Below are 26610 nucleotides of genomic sequence, written 5' to 3'. Positions count from 1 at the left end.
CAGACCCATGATTAGAGATGGTCAAAAAAAAAACTAACAAAATGTAACTTGAAATTTCTGTAGTTGTTAAAAGTCTGTTCTTACGATAATTAATGTTCTGTTTATATGCTGTGAAAACTATAAGTATATAAAATATTATACAAACATATAAGTATCTTTATTCTCCTGGTTGCAGGAGAAAGCGGTGCAGGAAAAACAGAAGCCAGCAAGTATATAATGCAATATATTGCTGCTATCACCAACCCAAATCAGAGGGCTGAAGTTGAAAGGTGAGCTGCTCTTATGTCATCATTTTCTTTGCATGTATGTACACAACAGGATCCATACACAACTAATTAGGTTTGTGTGTGCAGATGATCATATTGTTGTTGGCATTTGAAGTTATTGTGAATGTGTTCATCCTCTGCAGAGAAAATTCTCTTTGTATATACCCAAGATGCAGAACAGGGTCTTTGAAAGTTGTGAGGTTTTTCATTTTTCGTCATCAAAGTTTTGGTTTCCTGTCGACTCACCCAGGCTCATAAAAATTAGGATCCACACTAAGTGCCCTCATGGCCCATTTTGGTCGCAGTAGTACTTACTGCTTAATTAGGGGTGTGGATGACTTTGTCGCGTGGGAGTATTAGATTTTATTCCAGAGAATGCTGCAAAGCTTGACATATATCTCTGCAACACCATTGCAGAGCAGAAAGCATGCTTAAACTGCTGACCTATAGGCAGTCATTGGGACAAGGTAATACCTCAGTTGGAGATAACTGGGCACTGTCTCACAAGCATGTTAAAAGTAAACCACTCCATAAACAGAACTATCAACGCGCTGACAATAGTCAGAAAAGGTCACTTTTCTGTCACTGCATGGATTTCACTTCTTATTTGTGCACTATGTAAATATAATACTTTTTTTTTCAGCATCCGAGAAGCCTCCTGGGTATTTTCGCCAGTGTGCAGGCTTCTTTAATCATTAAAAGTAAACCGTTTTCATAATCCATATACTAGTACTACCAGTAGAGAATAGCTCTTATCTGTCATCGTGTGGTTAATGGTCAACCAGGTGTCGACAAATACCACTCAATAATTGACTTGGTTCTTACTAGAGCCTAAGAAATTGCCCCGTGTAATAAAATAATGATTTATTGCAGGAGTAACTGTTGCTTAAGAGTGTTGAGTGAGATCAGAGAGAGAGAGAGAGAGAGAGAGAGAGAGAGAGAGAGAGAGAGAGAGAGAGAGAGAGAGAGAGAGAGAGAGAGAGAGAGAGAGAGAGAGAGAGAGAGAGATGCCAGCTTTGATAAAAGTGAAGAGTGGAACAGATAAAGGTAGAGAACTAGCACAGGGAAAAGGTCACAAGTTCAATTTTGCAGGTTAGATGTTGGGATGTAGAAATTGCTGAAGGTATTGACCATGTGGGATGTGCTACTAGGAGTTATGGGCGATATCTGCCTCATGCTATCATGGAGCATTGAAGCCCTTATCTGCAAAGGTACATATGCACAGCTGTACAATAAACATTGGCTAGCATAAGGGAGGCAAGGAAAGAGTACGTCATTGTTTCATAAAATACAAGGCCCAAAACGGGCCGATGCCCAACCTTCAGTGGGACACCATGTGACAAGAATATTAAGTTTGAATATTAGTTTGTTTTTGGGGGGGGGTTTGTTGTTGTTGTTGTTGTTTTATGGGTGGTTTAGTGAATGGGAACTTAAAATGAGCCCAGTTCCCACACCGAATAAGTGTACAAGAGCCCCAGGGGACGCTGGAGCGAAGTTTTCACTCACTTACTGCCACCCTGCCTTATTTTAGGGTCAAAAACATGCTGCTGAAATCAAACTGTGTCCTGGAAGCATTTGGGAACGCCAAAACAAACCGCAATGACAACTCCAGCCGCTTTGGCAAGTACATGGACATCAACTTCGATTTCAAGGGGGACCCAATCGGGGGCCACATAAATAACTACCTGCTGGAGAAGGTAGGGGGCGCCATAGAGCACAGCTCGCCGGCACATTATTCCATGTCAACATGAGTGACCTGAAATTCGATGGAATCTCAAATTGCCTTTTTCCCCCACCATCAGTCCAGGGTCATTTTCCAGCAGGAAGGGGAAAGAAGTTTTCACTCATTTTACCAGGTAATTTCACTTGGCCACACTTTGTTTGTAGGTTAAATATATGAACACACCCAGAGTAAACTTGCCAGTAGAGGAATGAGACAATATTTATGCTTTTGGGTTTTGAGTCATCTGCAGAACATTTGTTCCTTGAGCAGATTAAAAAATGTGGCGTGTTGTGTGACAATGACGCAACCTTCATCCTTAAGCATGGAAAGTTTCTTAAGGTTGAAATGTTAGTAATGTAAATTATCGGAGCGTAATGGTGGCTTGGGTCACATACTATAAATAGTATTTACACTATGCTACAATGTGTTGCAAATGATATTATAAACATTCGATGGCAGCAGTTTGTACCGTTTTAAGGACCTGATTGTCCTCTTTAACAAAACTGCTATAATGATAAACCATTGAAAGTAATGTGTGCATGTGTCCATCCACCAGCTGCTGAGAGGAGGTCCTGAGTCCCTGTTACGCTCCCTTCACATCCAAAAGGACCCAACAGCCTACAACTATATCAAAGTGGGAGGCCAGGTCAAGGTAGGCTATACTACACTACATGTTCGCATTGCATTGTGGGCTGTGCACAACTCAGCACACCAAAGCTCACAAGGTACTAGGCTGAGGTACAATTACATTAAGTAGTAATTTTTGTTCTGTGCATATACAGTGCTGCTTGAAAGTATGTGAACCCCTTGAGCAGTTTAGATGTTTCTGTTGTTTTACCATGATTTTCTTATTTTATCATCACCAGTTTTTATATATGAAATGTCAGATATATGTTTATCAATTACATCTACTTGTTTAGTGGGACTTGTTTAAGTAGCCCAAAAACTACATGAAACATGGAATTAGGGTATGTGCAAAAGTAAGTGAACCCCCAGCTGCATTGGTTAAGTCAAGCAGGTAACAGACTTAGGTGAAACACATTTGGGTGCTTAATTAATCATTTAAGCAGACCAATGAAATGAGACATCCTTGGGAAAGGGTTTGGCCTGCACTAATTAAAAGAGAGAGGAAACCAACCAAACCACTGTGGTCCCATACAAATCAACAATGCCGAGATCAAAGGTGATATCCGAGGACATGAAGAAGAGGGTAGTGACAGCCCATCAGTCTGGGGAGGGCAATAAGACCATCTCCAAAAGATTCCAGCTCCATCCATCCACTGTAAGACATATAATTTACAAATGGACGGCCTTCAACATGACAGCAACTCTGCCTAGAAGTGGACGCCCATCAAAAATATCACCCAGAAGCACCAGAAAAATAATACATCAGGTAAAGGCCAACCCACACATCACCTCTAGAGAATTGCAGACCTCTCTGGTAGCATCTGGGACAAATGTGCATGCGTCTACAATCAGACAAAAATTGAATAGCCATGACATTCATGGGAGGGTTGCTAGAAGGAAGCCTCTGCTCTCAAAAAAGAACAAAGCTGCCCATTTCAACTTTGCCAGAGAGCACTTGGACAAACCAGACACCTTCTGGAAGTCCATTCTCTGGACAGATGAGTCCAAAATAGAATTATTTGGTCACAATCAAAACCAACATGTTTGGAGAAAAGCCAACACTGCATATGAAGAAAAGAACCTCCTCCCAACAGTGAAGCATGGTGGTGCAAATGTGAAGGTCTGGGGCTGCTTTTCTGCTTCTGGACCTGGATGACTCCATATTATCCAAGGAACCATGAATTCTCCGGCATATCAACAAATTCTTGACCAGAATCTCCTGCCATCAGTCAGGGAGTTGAAGCTGGGACAAAGATGAATTATGCAACAAGACAATGACCCAAAACATTCCAGAAAAACTACAAAGGAATGGCTTCAGAGAAAGAGGATTCGTACTCTGGATTGGCCCAGTCAAAGTCCAGACCTTAATCCAATTGAAATGTTGTGGCGAGACCTGAAGAAGTTGGCACATACCAGATGTCCCTCCAACCTCTCTCAACTGGCGGAGTTCTGCAAGGAGGAGTGGGCAAAAATCCCCATAAGCAGATGCGAGTGACTGGTTAGTGGTTACAGAAGACGTTTGGTTGAAGTAATGGCTGCAAAAGGAGTAGCCACTTTCTACTAATACAAGGGTTCACATACTTTTGCACATGTTAAATTTTCAGTTTTTGTGAAATAAACCACCTTTGTTGAATTAAATAATGAAAATATATCATTTTTGTGTGTGTGTCCATTATTTGGAAGGTGTGCTTTACAAATTGGGATTTGGATGTATGTGTATTAAGCTTATTTTAATGTTTTTTACAAAAACAGTGACCCTGTCTGGAGGGTTCACAAACTTTCAAGCAGCACTGTATGTGATGTCATGCGCAAAATTCATTCATATCATTTGCTAACCACTGTGCACGGTGGCCCAGTGGTTAGCGCTGTCGCCTCACAGCAAGAAGGTCCTGGGTTCGAACCCCGGGGTTATCCAACCTTGGGGGTCATCCCAGGTTGTGCTCTATGTGGAGTTTGCATGTTCTCCCCGTGTCTGCGGTTGGGTTTTCTCCGGGTGCTCCGGTTTCCCCCACCATCAAAAAGACATGCATGTTGTGGTTAATACTCCTGTCTGTGCCCCTGACTGAGGCATGGCAAGACGAACTGGAGTTGGTCCCCGGGTGCTGCACGGCGGCTGCCCACTGCTCCTAGCCACACAGCTAGGATGGGTTAAATATAGAGAAGAATTTCCCCACGGGGGATTAATAAAGTAGTAAAAAAAATAATAAAGTAATGGCAGAGCAGGAAAGTTCAAATCAAGCCTCGGGTTTTTGAAAACATCTGAAATAGTGTAAGCATGAATCAAGTATATTTAGACAGATCAAAACAAAAACAAACAGACAAACAACAGCACATGCCTAACAGATGTGCTGTTTGACGTTCCTCTCGCCAGCATTTAAAACTCATGTTCTCTGCAGCTGGTCACGTAACAAGGTGTAAGAAAATTCCAGAGGGCCGATTTTTAATGCCATTGCTACAAAGATCACTGATTTTGACTGGCTTTCGGGAGGTATTTTAATATCAGCCGCTACCCCCCCCCCCCCCCCGTCTTCTCAAGGCGTCTGCAGCTCTGTGCCACAGTGTCTGCACGGGAGCTCGATGACTCGCAACCAAACCACTTTACAGTGACAAACAGCCCGACGTCATGGAATGGGATACGACCAAACAGCTGAAGTGGTCGACCATACATTGCACGCCCCGGCAGCTCCCATTTTTACAGGCAGATGCCTCAGTTCAGCCTCAGCCTGTTATTTATTAAACTGTGGTGGGTTTGACCTTTTCTTCACATGGAATGGAAAATAACTGAAGAATGAAAGTTTAAGGGATATGTTGATGACCATAACCTTTTTAATGTTTGCTTTTATCGACATTGTTGTAATTATCAGCATGATATTGTCCCAGAGGTGAAGAGAAATCTCTTAAAAGTGCATTGCAGGGCGTGCTGGAGTTTGAGTTGATGCCGTCACGTGTTTACAACTGACAGTTGCACGGTAAATACTCAACAGGTCACGGCGAATGGACAACAGGTCAGCACATGCGGTGCAAAAAAGCAATAACTGGAGGACCAAGTCCAACCATTGAAAATATATCAGTACCTGCTCAAAATATGTTTACTTCAATAGTGAAATTTGCCTGAGTGAAAAGTTCTTGAAATGTTTACTCAAAGTTGATTTAAGGTTTTTGCAGCACACACCCCCCCTTTTCTCCCCAATTGTATCTGGCCAATTACCCCACTCTTCCGAGCCATCCCGGTCGCTGCTCCGCCCCCTCTGCCGAATCTGGGGAGGGCTGCAGACTACCACATGCTTCCTCCGATACATGTGCAGTCGCCAGCCACGTGTTTTCACCTGACAGTGAGGAGTTTCACCAGGGGGACGTAGCGCATGGGAGGATCACACTATCCCCCCCCCAGTTCCCCCTCCCCCCTGAACAGGTGCCCCAACTGACCAGAGGAGGCGCTAGTGCAGCGACCAGGACACATACCTGCATCTGGCTTCCCACCTGCAGACACGGCCAATTGTGTCTGTAGGGACGCCCGACCAAGCCGGAGGTAACACGGGGATTCGAACCGGCGATCCCCCATGTTGGCAGGCAACAGAATAGACCGCTACGCTACCCAGACACCCACCACACTGTTTCTAAGGCTGAACAAACATTTCACATTATAATTGATCTAGTCAAGTGTTGTTTTTTTCCTCTGACTAATTTTCTTCTTATTTTCATCCCACCACCCTTTCTCCCCTTCTGTTTGTCGGTCGGTCTGTCTGTCTGTCTGTCTGTCTGTCTGTCTGTCTGTCTGTCTGTCTGTCTGTCTGTCTGTCTGTCTGTCTGTCTGTCTGTCTGTCGGTCTCTCTCCTTGCTTGTGTGCAGTCTTGCATTAATGATGGAGCTGATTTCAAAGCCGTTTCTGATGCCATGAAGGTGATAGGCTTCACGGGGGATGAGATCCAAACTGTTTACAAGATCCTGGCCACCATCCTACATCTGGTACCACCACATAATATGCAATATGCAGTGTCAAGCTCTGTTATGTTATTTGTGTCACAAGATTGATTGAACTGATGCCACAGTGGCAAAGTGGACATTGCTGTAGCCTGGGAAAATGTTGATGTACTGTGGCTCCCTGAATTTGAATAGCAGCTCAATCAGTGCTGTCACATTCAACCTTAGAGCCCATCCCCTCATCTGTGTCAGTATTTACCTCAGTTATCACTATACTGACAAAATACATGCACATATCATACATTCTGGACAAAGGTCATTCATTTAATCTGTCTCTCTCGTTCGTCTCCCCCACAGGGGAACCTGACTTTTGGTGTGGACGGCGACGTGATCTTGATTGAGAACTCTAAAGTAGTGTCTGTGATCGGAGATCTGCTGTCGACCAAGGAAGAAAACGTGGAAAAGGCCCTTCTCTACCGCACTGTGGCCACAGGGAGAGATGTCATTGACAAACAGCACACAGCACAAGAGGCCAGCTATGGGCGAGATGCTTTAGCCAAGGTAAGAAAATTAAATCCAGGGTAAAATTAGAAATCAAAATTAATTAAAAATTAAAAACACTGGGTGGCACGGTGGCCCAGTGGTTAGCACTGTCGCCTCACAGCAAGAAAGTCCTGGGTTCGAACCCCGGGGTTATCCAACTTTGGGGTCATCCCTGGTCATCCTCTGTGTGGAGTTTGCATGTTCTCCCCGTGTGTGCGGTGGGTTTCTCCAGGTGCTCCGGTTTCCTCCCACCATCAAAAAGACATGCATGTTAGGGTTAATACTCCTGTCTGTGCCCCTGACCGAGGGCAAGACCAACTGGAGTTGGTTCCCGGGTGCTGCACGGCATCTGCCCACTGCTCCTAGCTACACAGTTAGGATGGGTTAAATGCAGAAATCTATTTCCCCATGGGGATTAATGAAGTACATCCAAAAAAATAAATTACAGGATATTCTTCAAAATAGGTCAATTTGCACTGTTAACTTTCTGCAGAGGCTGTGGGTTTTCAATGCAGTTTGCTGCACAATTGAAAAATTGAAGAAATAAAAAGATAGCTACTGTCAGCTGGCTCCATGTTGTGACGTTAGAAATGCATATTTCTTACTTGGATTCAGACTGAGCCACATAAGTTTGAGTCACAACGTTTTGATTCCAGACAAAATCAGACGAAGGTGTAGGAGGTTGTGTGTGTGGGTAGAGTTTGAAGACCAGCTCTGCAAGCTGCACACAAACCTCTACCTCACTGTTATTCTACCCCCCCGCTCATGTTAGCTGTCTACACTGCTGCAAATCACTGTGCATAACTCCTTTTTCTTTTTTCTTTTTTTGGAATTTTCCTCCTTTTTCTCCCCAATTGTATCCAGCCAATTACCCCACTCTTCTGAGGCGTCCCGGTTGCTGCTCCACCCCCTCTGCTGATCCGGGAGGGCTGCAGACTACCACATGCCTCCTCCGAAACATGTGGAGTCACCAGCCGCTTGTTTTCACCTGACAGCGAGGAGTTTCACCAGGGGGACGTAGTGCATGGGAGGATCACGCTGTTCCCCCCAGTTCCCCCTCCCCCCTGAACAGGCGCCCTGACCGACCAGAGGAGGCGCTAGTGCAGCAACCAGGACACACCCATATCAAGCTTCCCACCTGCAGACACGGCCAATTGTGTTTGTAGGGACACCCGCCCAAGCCGGAGGTAAAACAGGGATTCGAACCGGCGATCCCCGTGTTGGTAATAGCCCACTACGCCACCCGGACGCCCTCATCCTCCTTTTTCGAGTCCTGTTGTGCACCACCTAACAAAAATGCTACGTCCCAGTACCGAACTGGTTGGATTTATTCATTAGTTTAGTCAACAGCCAATTAAATACATTAATCATTATGTCCAGGTTTGAAAAATGTAACAACTTAAAAAAAACCCTTTCAAATGGTAATGTTCAGCAAAAGCTGTAAGATAAAAAAAGCAAGTTCCAGTTTGTCTCCTAATTAGCTTCACTTTCATGTTAGCCATCAATTCCCTTGATAATGTCTCTGTTTTTTCATGTAGTGACTATTTCGGAGCAAAACAATATATCAGGGTGCGTCTGGATGGCGTGGTGGTCTATTCCACTACCTACCAACATGGGGATTGCCGGTTCGAATCCCCATGTTACCTCCGGCTTGATCGGGCATCCCTACAGACACAATTGGCCGTGTCTGCAGGTGGGAAGCCGGATGTGGGTGTGTGTCCCGGTTGCTGCGCTTGCACCTCCTCTGGTTGGTTTGGACACCTGTTCGGGGGGGAGGGGGAACTGGGGGGAATAGCATGATCCGACCACACGCTACGTGCCCCTGGCGAAATTCCTCACTGTCAGGTGAAAAGAAGCGGCTGGCGAGTCTACATGTATCGGAGGAAACATGTGGTAGTCTGCAGCCCTCCCCGGATCAGGAGTGGGGGTGGAGCGGCGACCGGCGTGGCTCGGAAGAGTGGGGTAATTGGCCAAGTACAATTGGGGAGAAAGGAGGTGGGGAAAAAAAAAAGAAGAATTCAACTGAGGTTCACCACATTGAACTGTTTACTAATGTAAAGTATTGTGTTAATAGATTCTCGTTGCCATTAATTTATGCAACAAAATTGTGTCTCATGATGAATTTCATCAAATGTTAACACTTTTGAAAGATAATGGACAATATTGCACAATTGCCCGGCCCCGCAATGAATTTAAAGAACAACTGTCGTCCTCAGGCCATGTACGAGCGTCTTTTCTGCTGGATTGTGGGCCGTATCAATGACATTATCGAAGTGAGAAACTATGACGCCAGAGTCCATGGGAAGAACACCGTCATCGGGGTGCTAGACATTTACGGTTTCGAGATTTTCCAGAACAACAGGTGAGGATTACATTGAACATTTTACTTTTCTTCGTAGTAAATTCATTTATCCGAAGTTGTTATGCAGCAGGAGGGAATAGTGAGGGATCTGAAGGAACGTTTGTACATGTTTTTACATCCAGGTCCGCATTTGGATTCCCTAGTTATTGTTTCATTTTTTTCATTGCTTGCATGCCGGTTGTAACACCTGTTGGATTTCATAATAGAAATATTTAATATTTACCTGTTGCCACGTCCATTAATACATACATAACTTGTCTTTTACGGTAGCTTTGAGCAGTTCTGCATCAACTACTGCAATGAGAAGCTGCAGCAGCTGTTCATCCAGCTGGTGCTGAAGCAGGAACAGGAAGAGTACCAGAGAGAGGGCATCCCCTGGAAACATGTATGGAGGTTTACTTCCCTGGTTATTTAGACAGAGAATAATTTCAAAAAACAGCAAGTCATTAATGATGGTTCAATGAGAACTTTTTGAGGTATCCCTCTCGTTTGAGAGCTTGTCTCAACACTCTCCCCCCCCCCCCCCCCCCCGTCATGTCCAATCAGATTGATTACTTCAACAACCAGATCATTGTGGACTTGGTGGAGCTGCAGCATAAAGGCATCTTCTCTGTGCTGGACGAGGCCTGCATGAATGTGGGCAAAGTCACCGATGAGGTCTTCCTGCAGGGGCTCAATGGCAAGCTGGCCAAGCATGTCCACTTCACCAGCCGGAAGGTTGGTTAAATTCTGTCTGTCTGTCTGTCTGTCTGTCTGTCTGTCTGTCTGTCTGTCTGTCTGTCTGTCTGTCTGTGTGTGTGTGTGTGTGTGTGTGTGTGTGTGTGTGTGTGTGTGTGTGTGTGTGTGTGTGTGAGAAATAGTTGCTCCCCACCATTTTGGCTTAAATCACTTAACTAACTTCATTATCAGTCAACTTAAGTTATTCAAATCCCTACCTATCCTGTTGGGGGGGGGGGGGCGTGCGTGTGTATGAGATAGTTGCTACCTTGTTAGCATGCCACCATTTTGACTTAAATTAATTATGTAACTTTACCAGTCAACCTAAGTAAGTCAGATCCCTCCCTATCCTTAAATTCATTCAGAAATTTAAATAATACAGCAAACTTTTGATGTTATGGGTTCAAAAATTACTTTTTTCTTGTCGCATGGGGAACCTGCTTCTATCTTTCTCACTTGAAGTTATGTTAATAAAACAGAAATCAGAAATACTGTGATTACTACCGATGGTAGTATTATTGATGCTATTATGGAATTGATATTATGATATATCTATACACCATGTCACACTGGGATAGGCTGGCTCTATCTTTTATAGCTGACTCATTTTTCTCCTTAATTTACGATTTATATTGGTAAGTATAAAATAATGAAGCTGAAAAGTGGACTGAGCTAGTACAGGTCATGGCAGCGGTGATTTGAGATCCAGGGGTGACTCAATGAACATTTGTACCAGAAAGAGAGACTAAGTGTAATCCTATTCATATTAATTATCAACTCAGTCTAGGATGGTTTACAGTCTAATTGACTGTAATGGTCTGTGTCTGGCCAGACTGATATAAGCCAATTTGCCTTCCATCCGAGATTCCTTTTTTTTCTTTTTCTTTTTTTTCTTCTTTTGGATCAGATGGCAGCGATAGTTGTATGGCAAAATTGACCATCCACACTGGCCTGAGAAAAAAATGTTCATCCCTCTCATGACCAAATAGATTTTTGAAAAGCTCATTCATATTCAACGTTAATGTAAAACTCAGACCTGTTTTTAAAGGGTGAGGTTCTTTCTGTGGCCACAAGAGGGCAACAGCTGTCAGAGAAAGCAGGCCAAGGTGTCTGACAACTCTTTGCCCCAGGTGATGTCACTGGTTGCCAGTGGGTGTCTATGAATCTGGTGTCTTGCTGTGCTGGAATGGGCATCTAGAAAGAGAAAGAAAGAGAAAACAGAGGGAGAGTTCCCACGGGTCCCAGGGACACAAAACTGAGTGGGGACAGGGTGGATGATGTAAAGTGTTGGGAAACACTTCCAGCAACAGGCTGCAAAGTGAGAAACCTGTTAGCTGTGACCCTATGTGATGTCATGCAACAAATTTGAGACACTCCCTGGGCATTGTTGGCCATTAGAGTGTCCATGTAAATCAATGCTGAGCAAAATACAATACAGATAAATAAAGATACAGCGCATAGTTAGTCAGTGAGGGGTAAGGGTGCTAATGCGCTATGGGCGGCATTGATGAAGTGTGCTTTCCACCTTCCTATTTCCATGTTAACTTGGAGTCGATTAATCCCCTTTCATCGCCTGTCTTTTACTCCGACCTGAACTATGTCCCTGGAAGCACCGTGCTGAATTAAAAAGAAAAAAAAAAGGAAATTGATGCTCAAAGCCTCTAGTTCTGACTATTAATTCTTAGAGACAGTGTTGTTATATTAGCCAAATCTGTTATTTTATTGCCTGCAATTGTGTTGCCAGGCGGCTTAAGCACATGGAGCATTAAATCAGGACGTAATGTCGGCTGTTGGAGGCTTTAGTGGATCTCCATTTTAATAATTAGAGCACACAGGATGGCTTCTTGTTTATAGTAGCATTCTTGGCAGTGTCCTTAGACCGAAACCCATTTTAGATGCCTTTATGCATGCTCATTTTAGATGGTGGTGACATAACTTTAAATAATGTTGCCATGGAAATGAGCATCGGTATGGTGCATAAAACGCAGAAAGCTGATGTGTTCCCAACACAAAGGAGTCATTTGGCTCAGTGCCCCACGGATAAATTCTTCTCGGCCTTTTGTCTTCATTACTATCATCCTTTGCGGTGTCCACGTTAGTCTTGTTACACCTCAGTTACTGATAAAGCATGGAGACAAATATTTTTTCAGCTGTTATTTGTTGGCATGTGCTTGTGTCTGTGTCAGTATTGGTGTTCAGCCTTTTAGTGTCTATCTGTGTCTTGATTGTGAAGTTATTTATTTCTCATTGAGAGCATTGCTATATTTGGAGGAGGCACTGTTTTCTAGTTTAATTCATTTTTTTGGTGCAGAATTAAGATATACGGTCTAAAAAGCTGATGAATCATCAGCATCTTCACTATTGATATAATTTTCTGTGCTTATGAGACTAAAAATACAGGGGAAATAGAGCTGGATAGAAATTATAGAGCTCATATGTATGTCTGCACGATGCGTGGGCACTGGTATATGCTGATGATCTGTTTAGATATGTGTGTGTGTGCGTGCGTGCATGCATGCATGCACGCATGTTGGAGAACACTTTCAATAATCACAGCTAAGCCTCTGTGGGTGCCTGGATAATGTGGAGCCCAGGCCACTCATTTGTGATGCAGCTCAGCATCTTTCCCAGTGTAAGGGTATCTGTATACACGCTGCCTGTGGAGACCTGTTCGCCATATGAAGCGTGGCCTTTGCAGAATGTGTCATCTTATTGCTGCGTTTATTTAAGATGGCGTGCCTAGCAGAAGCGCCAACACATCTGTGTTGGATGAGAACCCTGTGTACTGTAATCAAGTTTGTTGTTGTCTATTCGTTTTCAAAGACTAATTTACGGGTCGCAGTTGTCCCAAGGATTTTAATATGTTTAGCCGCCCTTGAGCCAACCCCATGGCATATGGACAGTGCCTGGTAGAATATTGGAAATGTGTTCAGACATGGAGACATCAATCTGTTTTATGTCAGTCTTTGAAATTTTGTAGTCAGCATGATGACTACAAAGGAATAATGTCTGCGGACCACTGTGTTTTCTGGGCACCCATTAGGGAGAGAGAAGAAGAAGGATAATGGGAGAAGAAAATGTAAATTTGCTTTTATCAAATAAATGTGATTATATGCATGCAGAGGTCTGTTTCCGCAGAGCCTCATAGTGTTTGCTAATGCAAAATATATATGTAGTTTAGGTCCCACTGGACAAGTTCCTCATCCGTTATCATGGCAATATTGTTCGTTCCACTTTTCCGATATCATGTGCTCTGATTGGATTTTCAAATCACCAGAGCCTTTTATTATAAGATAACGGGGCTGGGTTATGAGCACATAAATTATACTGTAATATACTGCTTAGCCCGCAGAGTAGAAAAATTCTGCATGCTATATCATAATCAGAAGGAGGGAAAATCAAAGACATACTACTGAGATTAATATCAATGCCGTCAGGTGAAACCTTACATCTCTGAAATGTTAACAACTTTTCTATTCATTCATTATTCATCCAAAAGGGTGAGATCGCGGATAGAAGCGGCTGAAATGAGTTTCCTCCGTAGGGTGTCTGGGCTCAGCCTTAGCGATAGGGTGAGGAGCTCGGACATCCGGAGGGAGCTCGGAGTAGAGCCGCTGCTCCTTCGTGTCGAAAGGAGCCAGTTGAGATGGTTCAGGCATCTGATCAGGATGCATCCTGGGCGCCTTCCTTTGGATGTTTTCCAGGCATGGACAACTGGGAGGACACCCCGGGGTAGACCCAGAAGTTGCTGGAGGGACTACATGTCCAATCTGGCCTGGGAATGTCTTGGGATCTCCCAGGAGGAGATGGAGGCTGTTGCTAGGGAGAGGGACGTCTAGACTGCCCTACTAGACTGCCCTTGCTGCCACCGTGACCCGACCCCAGAGAAGTGGCTGAAGATGAATGAATGTATTCATCCATTATCCAAACCGCTTATCCTTACTCAGGGTCGCGGGGATGCTGGAGCCTATCCCAGCAGTCATTGGGTGGCAGGTGGGGTGACACCCTGTACAGGCCTCCAGTCCATCACAGGGCCAACACACATTCACACCTATGGACAATATAGTATGGCCGATTCACCTGGCCTACATGTCTTTGGACTGTGAGAGGAAACAGGAGCACCAGGAGGAAACTCAAGCAGACACGGGGAGAACATGCAAACTCCACACAGAGGATGACCCGGGATGACCCCCAAGGTTGGACTACCCTGGGGCTTGAACCCAGGACCTTCTTGCTGTAAGGCGACCGCGCTAACCACTGCGGCACTGTGCTGCAACTTTTCCAAAAGTCTGAAAAAGAATTTTATTTTACAGATGAAAGGACATGTAATTTTTAAACCACACAATGGATTTTCAACAAGGGCCTCCCTATTCCCAGGGGTCATGTTTTCTCACCCCCATAGACAGCCGTGTAATCCCAAGATGTACGAATATTGCCAAAAGTGGAGCGGCGAGCAACAATCCTTGCTCTGCACATTTTGCGTGAGCTAAAATAGACATGCTAACTTCACGCCTGACACTCATCATGCAAATGAGGTCTGTGGAAAGTTCTGAAATTGTCACGGTTGCGCCGGTTCAAAGTGTTCCCGGACTCTGCAGACTTGAAAGGTCTATGGAGGATCTCGAGGCATCCCAGCTCGACATGGAAATCTTCTCAGCCAGTCTGTCTGCAAGGAGCCAAGTGTGGGGGCTTGAAAAAAAAAAGTGACGCGAGAGGGAGAGAAGAGAAAGTATCACAGAGATTGAACAAGACGGGCCAAGAGAGAGAGAGGGAGAGAGAGAGTGATGGCGGATGGGAGCTTAAGTGTGAGAGAGAAAGAGATAAGCACCGGATGAGAGAAGAAAGAGGCAGAGGAAGGGATGAGCGGAGACATGAAGAGTTGACAAGTGAAAATTACATACAGCTACACGGTGCTGGCACACTTTGTTTCTTTCTGTTGCTGAGTAGAAGTCATGAAATTAGAAATTAGAAATGAGAGAACTCGGAAAAAGCTGCATGTGAAACCAGGAAATGATCCTGACTTGCTGCAAAATCCTCCTGATCCTGTTTAACTATCTCAGTCAAACAGATTTCATTTGCTGGGCTTGCTTACGATCGTCCAACTTATCATCCAACACAAAGAGATGAGAGCATATATCCACCGTCACTTGTCTCAGGAGACTTTGCCATAATTTTTACAATAATATTGCATGACGATACCTGACAGCTTACATTCACAAATATATTGTTTGAAATATGCTTGGCATCTCCGGCTTTCTTGTGGGCCAAGGAGTAAAATGAGTCTCGGAAAGTGTGTTTATTTGCTGGAAAGTCATTTTATTTTCTCAGATGTGAACCCTGCTCTCCTCCACTTGTCCCTCTGATGGCGTAGTGGGAAATTGTAGTCGTGTTAAAATTTGGATAAAAACTTAGAATGCAGGGGGCGTCCAGGTAGCGTAGCGGTCTATTCTGTTGCCTAACAACACGGGGATCTGCAGTTCGAATCCCCATGTTGCCTCCAGCTTGGTCGGGCATCCCTACAGACACAATTGGCTGTATCGGCGGGTAGGAATCCAGATGTGGGTATGTGTCCTGGTCGCTGCACTAGCGCCTCCTCTGGTAATCGAGGTGTCTGTTCGGGGTGGGGGGGAACTGGGGGGAATAGCATGATCCTACATGCGCTACGATCCCCTGGTGAAACTCCTCACTGTCAGGTGAAAAGAAGTGGCTGGCGACTCCACATGTATCAGAGGAGGCATGTGGTAGTCTGCAGCCCTCCCCGGATCAGCAGAGGGGGTGGAGCAGTGACCGGGATAATTGGGGAGAAAAGGGGGAGGGGGAATTGCACAAAAAAAACAAAAACAACTCCGAACGCTATATCAGTTGGCACATATTGATGATACCCGGAAAAGAAAGAAGGGAGAAATGGAGATCACGAATCGATGGGGAGATATGCCTGGAATAAGATCCCTGCTGTTTTATATTGAAGATATATTCTGACTCTCAAAAGACGTAATGAAGAGATCATTTTCTTTTAACAATATTATAAACTGACAGCACCACTTTCAAAAAATTGTATTTATTTTATTTATTTATTTATTTTAACCTTCATCTTACCCTTAACACACTGTGCAGCTAGACAGCACGGCTACTCTCTGGCTGCACCCTCCTGAGCACGTGTTGAAAAACGCATGATGTCTACATATGAACATGAGGGTGAAGGAATGCCATAGTGTGTTTATTCAGAAATCACATGCTGCCTTATGCTCATTCAGTTGATATATATCCGACGTGTGTGCAATACACGTGCAGATAAGACATGCACACACACACACACACACAGGCAAACACACACAGCTGTCGTGTAATGTACGGGGGAGAACATACAAGCTTGCACAATCCAATGCATTTATGTCGAGGACATGCTTGCCACCCCCTACAACGAGGCCTAATAACCTTACACATCAATGAAAACGGGGAGGAAGTCAGAAGGGGGGAAATTGAGATCACTAGCAGCTGCAGTCTATCCTGGTTTCCAAACAGCGTTTCCAGATCTCAACACGTCGTGTTGCTCTGCTCCAGTCTTTAGAGGCAAAATCCCTTCTATTGGCTTCCAGTCTTCTCAGCCTTCTTATGTATTAATCAAGTGCTTTTGATGCACAGGAGCCAGAGGCTTGTTTACCCAGACTTCTTCCTAAAAGTGAAATGCATGAACCTGATAGGCTGCGGATGAGTTTTTTTTTTTTTTTTTTTTTTTGGGTCTGCTTTTAGGGGGGGGGGGGGTTCTGTGCCTCCGTGTTGTAGAAGTCGAGCATCTGCAGTCTCTCTCCCTTAATGTTTTCTGACAGGTTGTGTTTGCGAGAGTCTGCAGACTCATCCTCATAAAACTGTACGCTGCTCAGCTGTCTGTTTCATCAATGCCTCGCGCTTTTTTTAAAATTATTATTTATTTAACACCTACTCACTTCCTTGTTTACTTGAGTTGTGATGCGGTCGTTATCAATCAGTTCTGCAATGCAAGAGCTTTGTTTTCATACATGCTATTATCGGGTCGTCGCAGCCTCGCCAAACTGAATTGGAGCCCAGCTGCAGAATCCACGATGTTTCCTGTTGTCCAGAAGTGGAAAACACAACTTCTCCCCGGCCCGCTGTGCAGTGGTACTTACTGGATGCCTGTCTCGCTCCCTCACCCCTCCTCTACCTCCCCCCTCATCCTTTCCTACGCTGCTCTCTCTCTCCTCAGCTTGCTTTGATCTTACCGACTGCTTTATTTTTTATTTTTTTGACGTCTTTAATTATTTTGCTGACACAGGAATTCCTGCTGCGACTGGACGCCAAACTACATTCCTTCCCAGCCTGTTCTCCCTCTTTGTTTCCCTCTTTCTTCCCTCTTTTTTCTCTCCTGCTTTGTCTGTCTGTCTGTCTGTCTTGCTGTCTGTCCCCCTGTACCTCCACGTTCTCTCTTTTCCTTTTTTTTTTCTCTGTCTCTCTCGCCCCTTCTCTATCATTTTTAACTTTTAATGCCACTCTTTTCCTTTTTTTATCTCGGCACGTGTCATGGACAGGTGCAGCGTGATAATAGGATATGGTGCATACATCTGTATGTGTGTGTGTGTTTGTGTGTGTGTTCCTGTCCACCTGTTTCCATATGTATGAACACATGTGTCGGCGGGGCAGGGCTTGCTAAGTGATAAAGCTTTCATGGGCCATGTGTTGATGATGCTAATCACTGTGACACACAGTCCATTAGCTCCAGTGTACCACAAGGTCAACAGAGTTGGGAAGGATTGCATGGAGGGGAGAGCTCATTTATTACTATGAGGGGTGAGGAAGTGGGGGGGGGGGGGGTGCATGTACTGTGGAAGTGAGAGAGGAAAAGAGATGCAGAGAGAGAGCGAGAGAGGGTTCCTACATTATATGAATAATTACAGAATAAAGCAGCTCATTTTGTTTGCTCATCGAGTACAATGTTGAAGATAAACCAGTAATTTATGGATCACTGGATTATTGATGTATTATTGGATTATTGGAAAAAGAGGCAGGTAGATTGTGTTTTCTATGCTTTCTTTTCAAATTGGGTATACGTACAGTCTTTTATCTTGTATGAAACTGGTCCGCTATGTAGGCTGGCTTGTGAGAGCAGACTGGACTGTATCTGTATCAGTGAGGTGATGTAGCTTGGCCTGCGTAGGGTTCGAAATACCCCGACAGCTGTGACTCAGTGCACTGGGCATGAAACAGAAAATCCATCCTCTCAGCCCAGGCTTGGATTGGCTCCCGTGGCACTCTGTGAGTTATTGACAGGTTTGGAGTCAGTCAAATGCCTCTCTCCCTGGGCGGCTGGGCGCGTGCCCTCATAGGCGCCCAGCCCAGTGCTCAGGCTGACTTGCAGGGCGCAGGTGGTAAATAGGATTGCCCGCGAGTTGATTGGCGGAAGCGTTGGGTGTGTTTGAAAAGCATGTGGCATGTTGATGGAACTGAAGGAGAGCCAGCGGGAGGCAGCGTCGGGGGGTGGCAACAACAACAAAAAAACAGATAACATCAACCCCTCTTGATCTTTCAAGGGGGTTGAACTGCCATCTTTATTTTTTCAGTGTAAAAAGATGGCTGAGGTGTTGAGCGGTAGCAGGTGCTGAGGTCAACATATTGTGTGCACACAAAAGCAATGGTATCATCTCTGCTCGCAAATGTTTGCCAGACCCGGCTCAGGGACTGAAAATGTGAACATTTTACCATTGTTAGTGTTGATACTTGCTGCAAAGTAGTGCAAAATGGGTTTCACTAGCCAAAATTAAAATAGGATGTAATGAATAAGAGATGGATTTACATTGAAAGTCTTTCATTTTTATCCAGTATTCTAAAATTCTGTATTCGTTAGGAGTGACGAAGAAGGACAGGATTCAGAGTGAGTATATTAGAGGGACAGCTCAGGTTGGACGATTTGGAGACAAAACAAGAGAGGCAAGATTGAGATGGTTTGGACGTGTGGAGGAGAGATGCTGGGTATATTGGGAGAATGATGCTGAATTTGCAGCTGCCAGGCAAGAGGAAAAGAGGAACGCCAAAGAGGGGCTTTATGGCTGTGGTGAAGGAGGACATGCAGGTGGCTGGCATGGCAGAGGGAGATACAGAGGACAGGAAGAGATGGAAATGGATAATCCGCTGTGGGGACCCCGAACGGGAGCAGCCAATAGTAGTAGACTCTAAAATTCTGTATTACTATGTGAGTTCAGAGGCAATTGAAGTTCACACTGGAGATGGTTCAAAAATCATCTATGACATGAATCAGCATATCTTCTGCTTTCTCATCTCATCTCATCATCAGCTGCTTCTCCGGGGTCAGGTCACAGTGGCAGCAATCTAAGTAGGGCACTCCCAATGTCCCTCTCCCCAGCAACGCCATCCAGCTCCTCCTGGGGAATCCCAAGGCATTCTCAGGCCAGATTGGACATGCAGTCCCTCCAGCAACTTCTGGGTCTACCCTGGGGTGTCCTCCGAGTTGGACGAGCCCGGAAAACCTCTAAAGGAAGGCGCCCAGGATGCATCCTAATCAGATGACCAAACCACCTCAACTGGCTCCTTTCAACACGAAGGAGCAGCAGCTCTACTCCAAGCTCCCTCCGGCTGTCCAAGCTCTTCACCCTATCTCTAAGGTTGAGCCCAGACACCCTACGGAGGAAACTCATTTCAGTTGCTTGTATCTGTGATCTCACCCTTTCGGTCACTACCCAAAGCTCATGACCATAGGTTGGAATGAAGATTGACTGGTAAATTGAGAGCTTTGCCTTCTGGCTCAGCTCCCTCTTCACCACAATGGTCTGGTACAACGTCCGCATTACTGCTGATGCTGCACCAATCCGCCTGTCAATTTCTCGCTCCGTCCTACTCTCACTCGTGATCAATACCCCGAGATACCTGAACTCCTTCACTTGAGGCAACAACTCATCCCCAACCCAGAGGGAGCAATCCACCATTTTCCAGTGATGAACCATGGCCTCAGGCTTGGAGGAGCTGACTCTCATCCCGGCCATTTTAAACTCAGCTGCAAACTGCCCTAGTGTGCACTGGAGGTCACGTTCCGATGAAGTCAACAAAACCGCATCATCTGCGAAGAGCAGAGATGTAATTCTGAAGTTTCCAAAACAGACACACTCCTCACCTTGGCTGCGCATTGAGATCCTGTCCATGAATATCACAAACAGAATCGGAGACAAGGGACAACCTTGGTGGAGTCCGACACCCACTAAAAACGTTTTTGACTTTGTGCCGAGAATGCGGACACAGCTCTCACTTTGGTTACACAAGGACCGGATGGCTTTTCTTCTGCTTTGTTGTACATACAGTGGGGAGAACAAGTATTTGATACACTGCCGATTTTGCAGGTTTTCCCACTTACAAAGCATGTAGAGGTCTGTAATTTTTATCATAGGTACACTTCAACTGTGAGAGACGGAATCTAAAACAAAAATCCAGAAAATCGCATTGTATGATTTTTAAGTAATTAATTTGCTTTTTATTGCATGACATAAGTATTTGATACATCAGAAAAACAGAACTTAATATTTGGTAAAGAAACCTTTGTTTGCAATTACAGAGATCAGACGTTTCCTGTAGTTCTTGACCAGGTTTGCACACACTGCAGCAGGGATTTTGGCCCATTCCTCCATACAGATCTTCTCCAGATCCTTCAGATTTCGGGGCTGATGCTGGGCAACACGGACTTTCATCTCCCTCCAAAGATTTTCTATTGTGTTCAGGTCTGGAGACTGGCTAGGCCACTCCAGGACCTTGAGATGCTTCTTACGGAACCACTCCGTAGTTGCCCTGGCTGTGTGTTTCGGGTCGTTGTCATGCTGGAAGACCCAGCCACGACCCATCTTCAATGCTCTTATTGAGGGAAGGAGGTTGTTGGCCAAGATCTCGCGATACATGGCCCCATCCATCCTCCCCTCAATACGGTGCAGTCGTCCTGTCCCCTTTGCAGAAAAGCATCCCCAAAGAATGATGTTTCCACCGCCATGCTTCACAGTTGGGATGGTGTTCTTGGGGTTGTACTCATCCTTCTTCTTCCTCCAAACACGGCGAGTGGAGTTTATACCAAAAAGCTCTATTTTGGTCTCATCAGACCACATGACCTTCTCCCATTCCTCCTCTGGATCATCCAGATGGTCATTGGCAAACTTCAGACGGGCCTGGACATGCGCTGGCTTGAGCAGGGGGACCTTGCATGCGCTGCAGGATTTTAATCCATGACGGCGTCATGTGTTACTAATGGTTTTCTTTGAGACTGTGGTCCCAGCTCTCTTCAGGTCATTGACCAGGTCCTGCCGTGTAGTTCTGGGCTGATCCCTCACCTTTCTCATGATAATTGATGCCCCGCAAGGTGAGATCTTGCATGGAGCCCCAGACCGAGGGAGATTGACCGTCATCTTGAACTTCTTCCATTTTCTAATAATTGCGCCAACAGTTGCCTATTGTCCTGTAGCCCATTCCAGCCTTGTGCAGGTCTACAATTTTGTCCCTGATGTCCTTAGACAGCTCTCTGGTCTTGGCCATTGTGGAGAGGTTGGAGTCTGATTGATTGAGTGTGTGGACAGGTGTCTTTTATACAGGTAACGAGTTCAAACAGGTGCAGTTAATACAGGTAATGAGTGGAGAACAGGAGGGCTTCTTAAAGAAAAACTAACAGGTCTGTGAGAGCCGGAATTCTTACTGGTTGGTAGGTGATCAAATACTTATTTCATGCAATAAAATGCAAATTAATTATTTAAAAATCATACAATGTGATTTTCTGGATTTTTGTTTTAGATTCCGTCTCTCACAGTTGAAGTGTACCTATGATAAAAATTACAGACCTCTACATGCTTTGTAAGTGGGAAAACCTGCAAAATCGGCAATGTATCAAATACTTGTTCTCCCCACTGTAAATGTACAGTGGTAGTTGTAAAGCTGTTCTGTTGATTCAATTTAAGGAAATTACTCTTCTTACGTAAACATAAATAATACAGAATGGAGGACAATGCAAATTCATATGATAATTTAATAAACTCAGCAAAACATGTTTCATACACACTGAAACATATCATGAATACTCATCAGTAGTTAAGTTTGCCAGAATCTTCCGTAAACAGCATTTCTGATGTTTTGATATTGAACATACAGCAGCCTAACATGCAGATTTTCCCCGTGGCTCAGCCCCCGTTGAAGGCCTGTGCTGAATCAGATCAATAAGTGATTTGAATACACTGCAACTGTGATGCTCATTCATGTGCTATCGGACAGCCACATGGACGCGGATCATCTTCCCAAACCGAAACTGCACCCGCTGATTTCACAAACTAGCACACCTTCAGCTAGACGGAGTAGCAATCAGTGAGATCAGCTGGTGTTTGTGTCGGGTTGGGAAGTTTGTCACTGCACCACAACCTTTTTCAAAGCAGGGGGGATGGACTTTCAAAAGGTCATTGTAGTCTCTCTTCATAATATATTTCCTTCTCCCGTTCGCTTCTAGTGCAATTCCAGTTTCAATGCAGCATTGTTGCAATACGTTTTTTGTGCAGCTGATCAAGCGAGATGGTGTCCTCTGTTTCGGGGCCATTTTTTTGCTCTCCTTTATAATCCCCCATGTCTGTCATTTTCTTGCTCTTTATCTTGTTCTCCATCGATCACCCTCCACCCATACCCTTCCCACAATCTTGGGTGCTTCCGTGTATTTGGTGTTATTGTTCTTCAGATTGTTTTTCCTCCCTGTCCCCTCTATCTCTCTCCCTTTCACCTCTCCATTCCCTGTTTCCTGACCTGCTTATCTTCCTGTTTATCTATCTCTTTTTCTGTTCTCCTCTAGCTCGCTTGCTCGCTCTCTCTTTCTCTGTCTGACAGCCTCTCTCTCCCCCTCTCTCTCTCTCTCTCTGACAGTCTCTCTCTCTCTGTCTGACAGTCTCTCTCTCCCTCTCCCGATCTCTCTCTGTCTGAGTCTCCCTCTCTCTCTGACAGTCTCTCTCAATTCAATTCAATTCAATATTTGCTTTATTCGCATGACATACATTTGTGTACATATTGCCAAAGCGTGTAAAACAACAACACAACAATGCTTATAATAACAGCAACAACAATAATGATTATGATATTAAACAACAACAATAGCAATAGGTGCCGTCACCCACTGTCTCTCAGGTTGTAGCAGGAAAATATAAATCTTGCTGCAGTGCTCGCTGCTGGCCCCCCTCCCAGGACCACCCGCAGCTTACCTGCGTCGTCCATTTCCTGGTACTCTGGAATCACATGTTCCAGCTCCTTGACAAAAGCTCTCTCTCTCACTCACACACACACACACACACACACACACACACACACACACACCTGTTCTGCCCGTGTCCTCAGTGTACTGAAGAAGACAATATCCCCTTATCCCTGTCAGAGCCCTTGCTACTCATTTATTTTCCCATAAAAGTGGAATTTGGAGGTGTTAATAAATCCAACCTGAACTCTTTCAGTTTCCCTTAGTCTCTCACTTTCTTTGGGTGTTTTTCTTCTTCATGTCTTTACTGTGTCATATGCCAGTATATGGGTGTCGTATAGCACCCGCTCTCCCATTCCCTCACGCTTATTTCACTTTAAAGCAATTCAACACAGAAGCAAGAAGCATTGTTCTGCAGGGCAATGAATTGGTAGAGGTGAATCTCTCTCTCTCTCTCTCTCTCTGCTCTCCTGTCTCAGTTATTGTTTCTAAGTGCTCTTACCTAATCCTCTCTTTATTCTTACTTTCTTCCATTTCTGTTTTTTTTTTTTTTTTTTTTTGTACACCGTCTTCCTCCCACTGGTTGCCCTTGTCTGTCTGCTTCCTCTTTGTCTCTTTCCCACCCCGCCGCCATTCTCCACCCACCCCCACGCACACATGCTATCTCAGACACACAGAGGTGGGAATGGTAAAGCTTTTGTGTGTGTCTGTATGTGTATCTATACGTCTACATGTAGGTGTGTGTGTGTGTGTGTGTGTGTGTGTGTGTGTGTGTGTGTGTGTGTGTGTGTGTGATGTCAGTGGGAATGATTGTGATGGATGAGGGTAGGGTGGCTTCCAGCAAACACAACCTGTCTATCTGATAGTGCATCTGTTCTTCTGTGTGTGTGTGTGTGTGTGCACGTGCACGTTTACAAATGAGGGCATTCACAGATTTGTGCTTGCAGGGGATTGTCGTTTTTCTGTGTGTGTGTGTGTGTGTGTATGTGTGTATTTACAAATGAGAGCATTCTCATATTTGTGCTTGCAAAGGATGCTCATTTTTCTGCATCTGTGTGTGTGTGTGCGTGCATGTGTGCGTGCATGTGTGCATGCGTGTGTGTGTTTACACATGTTCGTGTGTGTTTTCTGGCTTGGGTTTGAGTGCTGGCTCAGGACTAGATGAGTCCCCAGCCTTGCGTCAGGAGTCGAGTTTGGCTTTGTGGCATGTAAGCATTGCCCACAGGGGGCGTACGCACAGGTCTGAGACATCTGGTTAAAAAGGGAATTGCAGTCGGTCAGACCTAGTTGGATTTGAGGCTAGAACCACCTCATTATGCCCCGCCCCAGTGACATGATTGATAGTTAATTAATTAATTAATTGCGTTGTTTAATTTTTCACTCTGTAATGAGCCGTTGTCACGTGTGTTCTTCTTGCAGAGCCAAAACACGTGACCACAGGATAAACCGAGTCAACATGTTTCAAACAAGCACACTTTCATTGCGTCTGTACAATTTGAAGTTGTGAGCGGTGTTTTTTTATTTTGCGAGGCCTGTGAAAGCTTTAAAGCAGAGCATGTTGTGCGTTTGATTTGGGCTTCAAGGTTGGACCTGGACCAAGTCTGACAGCGATTCATTCAACATCCATCTCTGAATTATTTCTTTGTGAGGGTTTGTATGTCCCTGCACCAGATGACTCATCCCTCCTTCCACGGGGAGCCGGGGTGGTGTGAGAGCATACCATCATGTTGGCTCAGGCAACAGAGGCAAAATGCAGTCCCACTGTAGTGTCTTTATATGTGTCCTCCATCCCCTCTTTATTTCCTGCCGCCCTGTCTCTCAGCCGCCGTGTGTACATCTGTGCACGCTCGCTCAGTCTCTTTTGTTTGCTCTTTCTTTTTTTCCAGATCCACGTCTTGTGCATCTCTCTGCCTATCTTGGTGTGTGTTTTATCAAGTCCCTCGGAGTCTGTTTACATCTGTCTCCTTTATGAGACCGTTTGTCTTCCTGTCTTTGTGTTGTTGTTTCTTTCGAGAGTCTCTTGCTTTCTGTCTCTTTGTGCGTCTGTCCCAGTGGCTTCTAATCTGTTCCTATTGTGCATCTGACTTTAAATACTCTGCTTATGCTAAACATCTCTGACTCCATGGGATTATGATGAGAGGAGAGCTCTCTCTCTCTCTCTCTCTCTCTCTCTGACAGTCTCTCTGTCTCTGTCTGTCTCTCTCTCTCTCTCTCTCTCTCTCTCTCTCTCTCTCTCTCTCTCTCTCTCTCTCTCTCTCTGACAGTCTCTCTCTCTGTCTGACAGTTTCTCTCACTCCCTCTCTCGCTCTCTCTCTCTCTCTGTCTGTTTGTCTGTCTGATAGTCTGTGTGACAGTCTCTCTCTCTCTGTCTGATAGTCTCTGTCTGTCTGTCTGACAGTCTCTCTCTCTCTCTCTCTGTCTGACAGTCTCTGTCTGTCTGTCTGACAGTCTCTCTTTCTCTCTATCTGTCTGTCTGTCTGTCTGTCAAATTCAAATGGCTTTATTGGCATGACAATGATGTACATATTGCCAAAGCAAGGGTTTAAACATTGAAAAAAGCTAAACATTAATTGGAAAACACTATTGAAAACAAACACACTACAGCAAAGAAACATAATACGAAACAAAAGAACATACTGTCATCGAATATGGCGGCAACAATGTGTGTCAGGTGACTGTCACTCATCTGGTAGGTTAAGAAAACCTTTTGTTATTAGTTGGAATTGTTGAAAGTGTGCTTCTCTAAGGTGTTTGTATTTTCCACATGTGGTGGCAAGTGTAGGTCTGTTTCAGGCTCGCTGAGGGTGCAGTGGCAGCATAGCCTTTGCTCTGCTGTCTCTCCCTTTTCAATAGCAAGGCTGTGCTCACTCAGTCTGCACACAGTCGCGGTTCTTTTTAGTTGTTGATCAGTCACCACGCTCACATCATCTGCTGTGGTGCACTGTCGATGTGTTTTTGTTTGTGTTTGCCAATAGGTGATGTGGGTTTGTTTTAACCGTTTCGTAATTTGATTGAGTCTGATTGGTTGGTGATGTGTGGTGTTCCTGATGTGTGTTAATAGAGCAGGTTTGTGCTCTCAGCCTCAGGACCAGTTGGATATGGGGGGGGGGGGGTCCCTATTCAGCTCTTGGCGTTACAGGGCTTGGATGATGATATGAGAGGGGTCACTTAGTTTTAGATGTGTCCAAAAGTTAATTGCTCCTTATTGGATTTGTAGTATTAGTGGGTATTGGCC

The 26610-nt window shown here is 44.9% G+C and overlaps 1 protein-coding gene across 1 annotated transcript in view; it reads left to right on the top strand.

Moving 5' to 3' along the window:
• The window catches only part of myo1d (myosin 1D), a 126368-nt gene that overhangs the window by 24619 nt on the left and 75139 nt on the right, over window positions 1-26610 (top strand). Inside the window, exons 3-11 of the mRNA XM_056296605.1 lie at window positions 176-269; window positions 1798-1963; window positions 2069-2122; window positions 2546-2641; window positions 6466-6582; window positions 6895-7098; window positions 9297-9442; window positions 9713-9827; window positions 9989-10159. Of these exons, the coding sequence (XP_056152580.1) occupies window positions 176-269; window positions 1798-1963; window positions 2069-2122; window positions 2546-2641; window positions 6466-6582; window positions 6895-7098; window positions 9297-9442; window positions 9713-9827; window positions 9989-10159 (1163 nt within the window). The remainder of the gene's footprint in view (window positions 1-175; window positions 270-1797; window positions 1964-2068; window positions 2123-2545; window positions 2642-6465; window positions 6583-6894; window positions 7099-9296; window positions 9443-9712; window positions 9828-9988; window positions 10160-26610) is intronic.

The sequence above is a fragment of the Lampris incognitus genome, chromosome 17 (genome assembly GCF_029633865.1).
Source record: "Lampris incognitus isolate fLamInc1 chromosome 17, fLamInc1.hap2, whole genome shotgun sequence".
NCBI classification, from domain to species: domain Eukaryota; kingdom Metazoa; phylum Chordata; class Actinopteri; order Lampriformes; family Lampridae; genus Lampris; species Lampris incognitus.
Note: the sequence above shows the minus strand (reverse complement) of the source record. Positions and strands in the feature narration are given on the sequence as shown.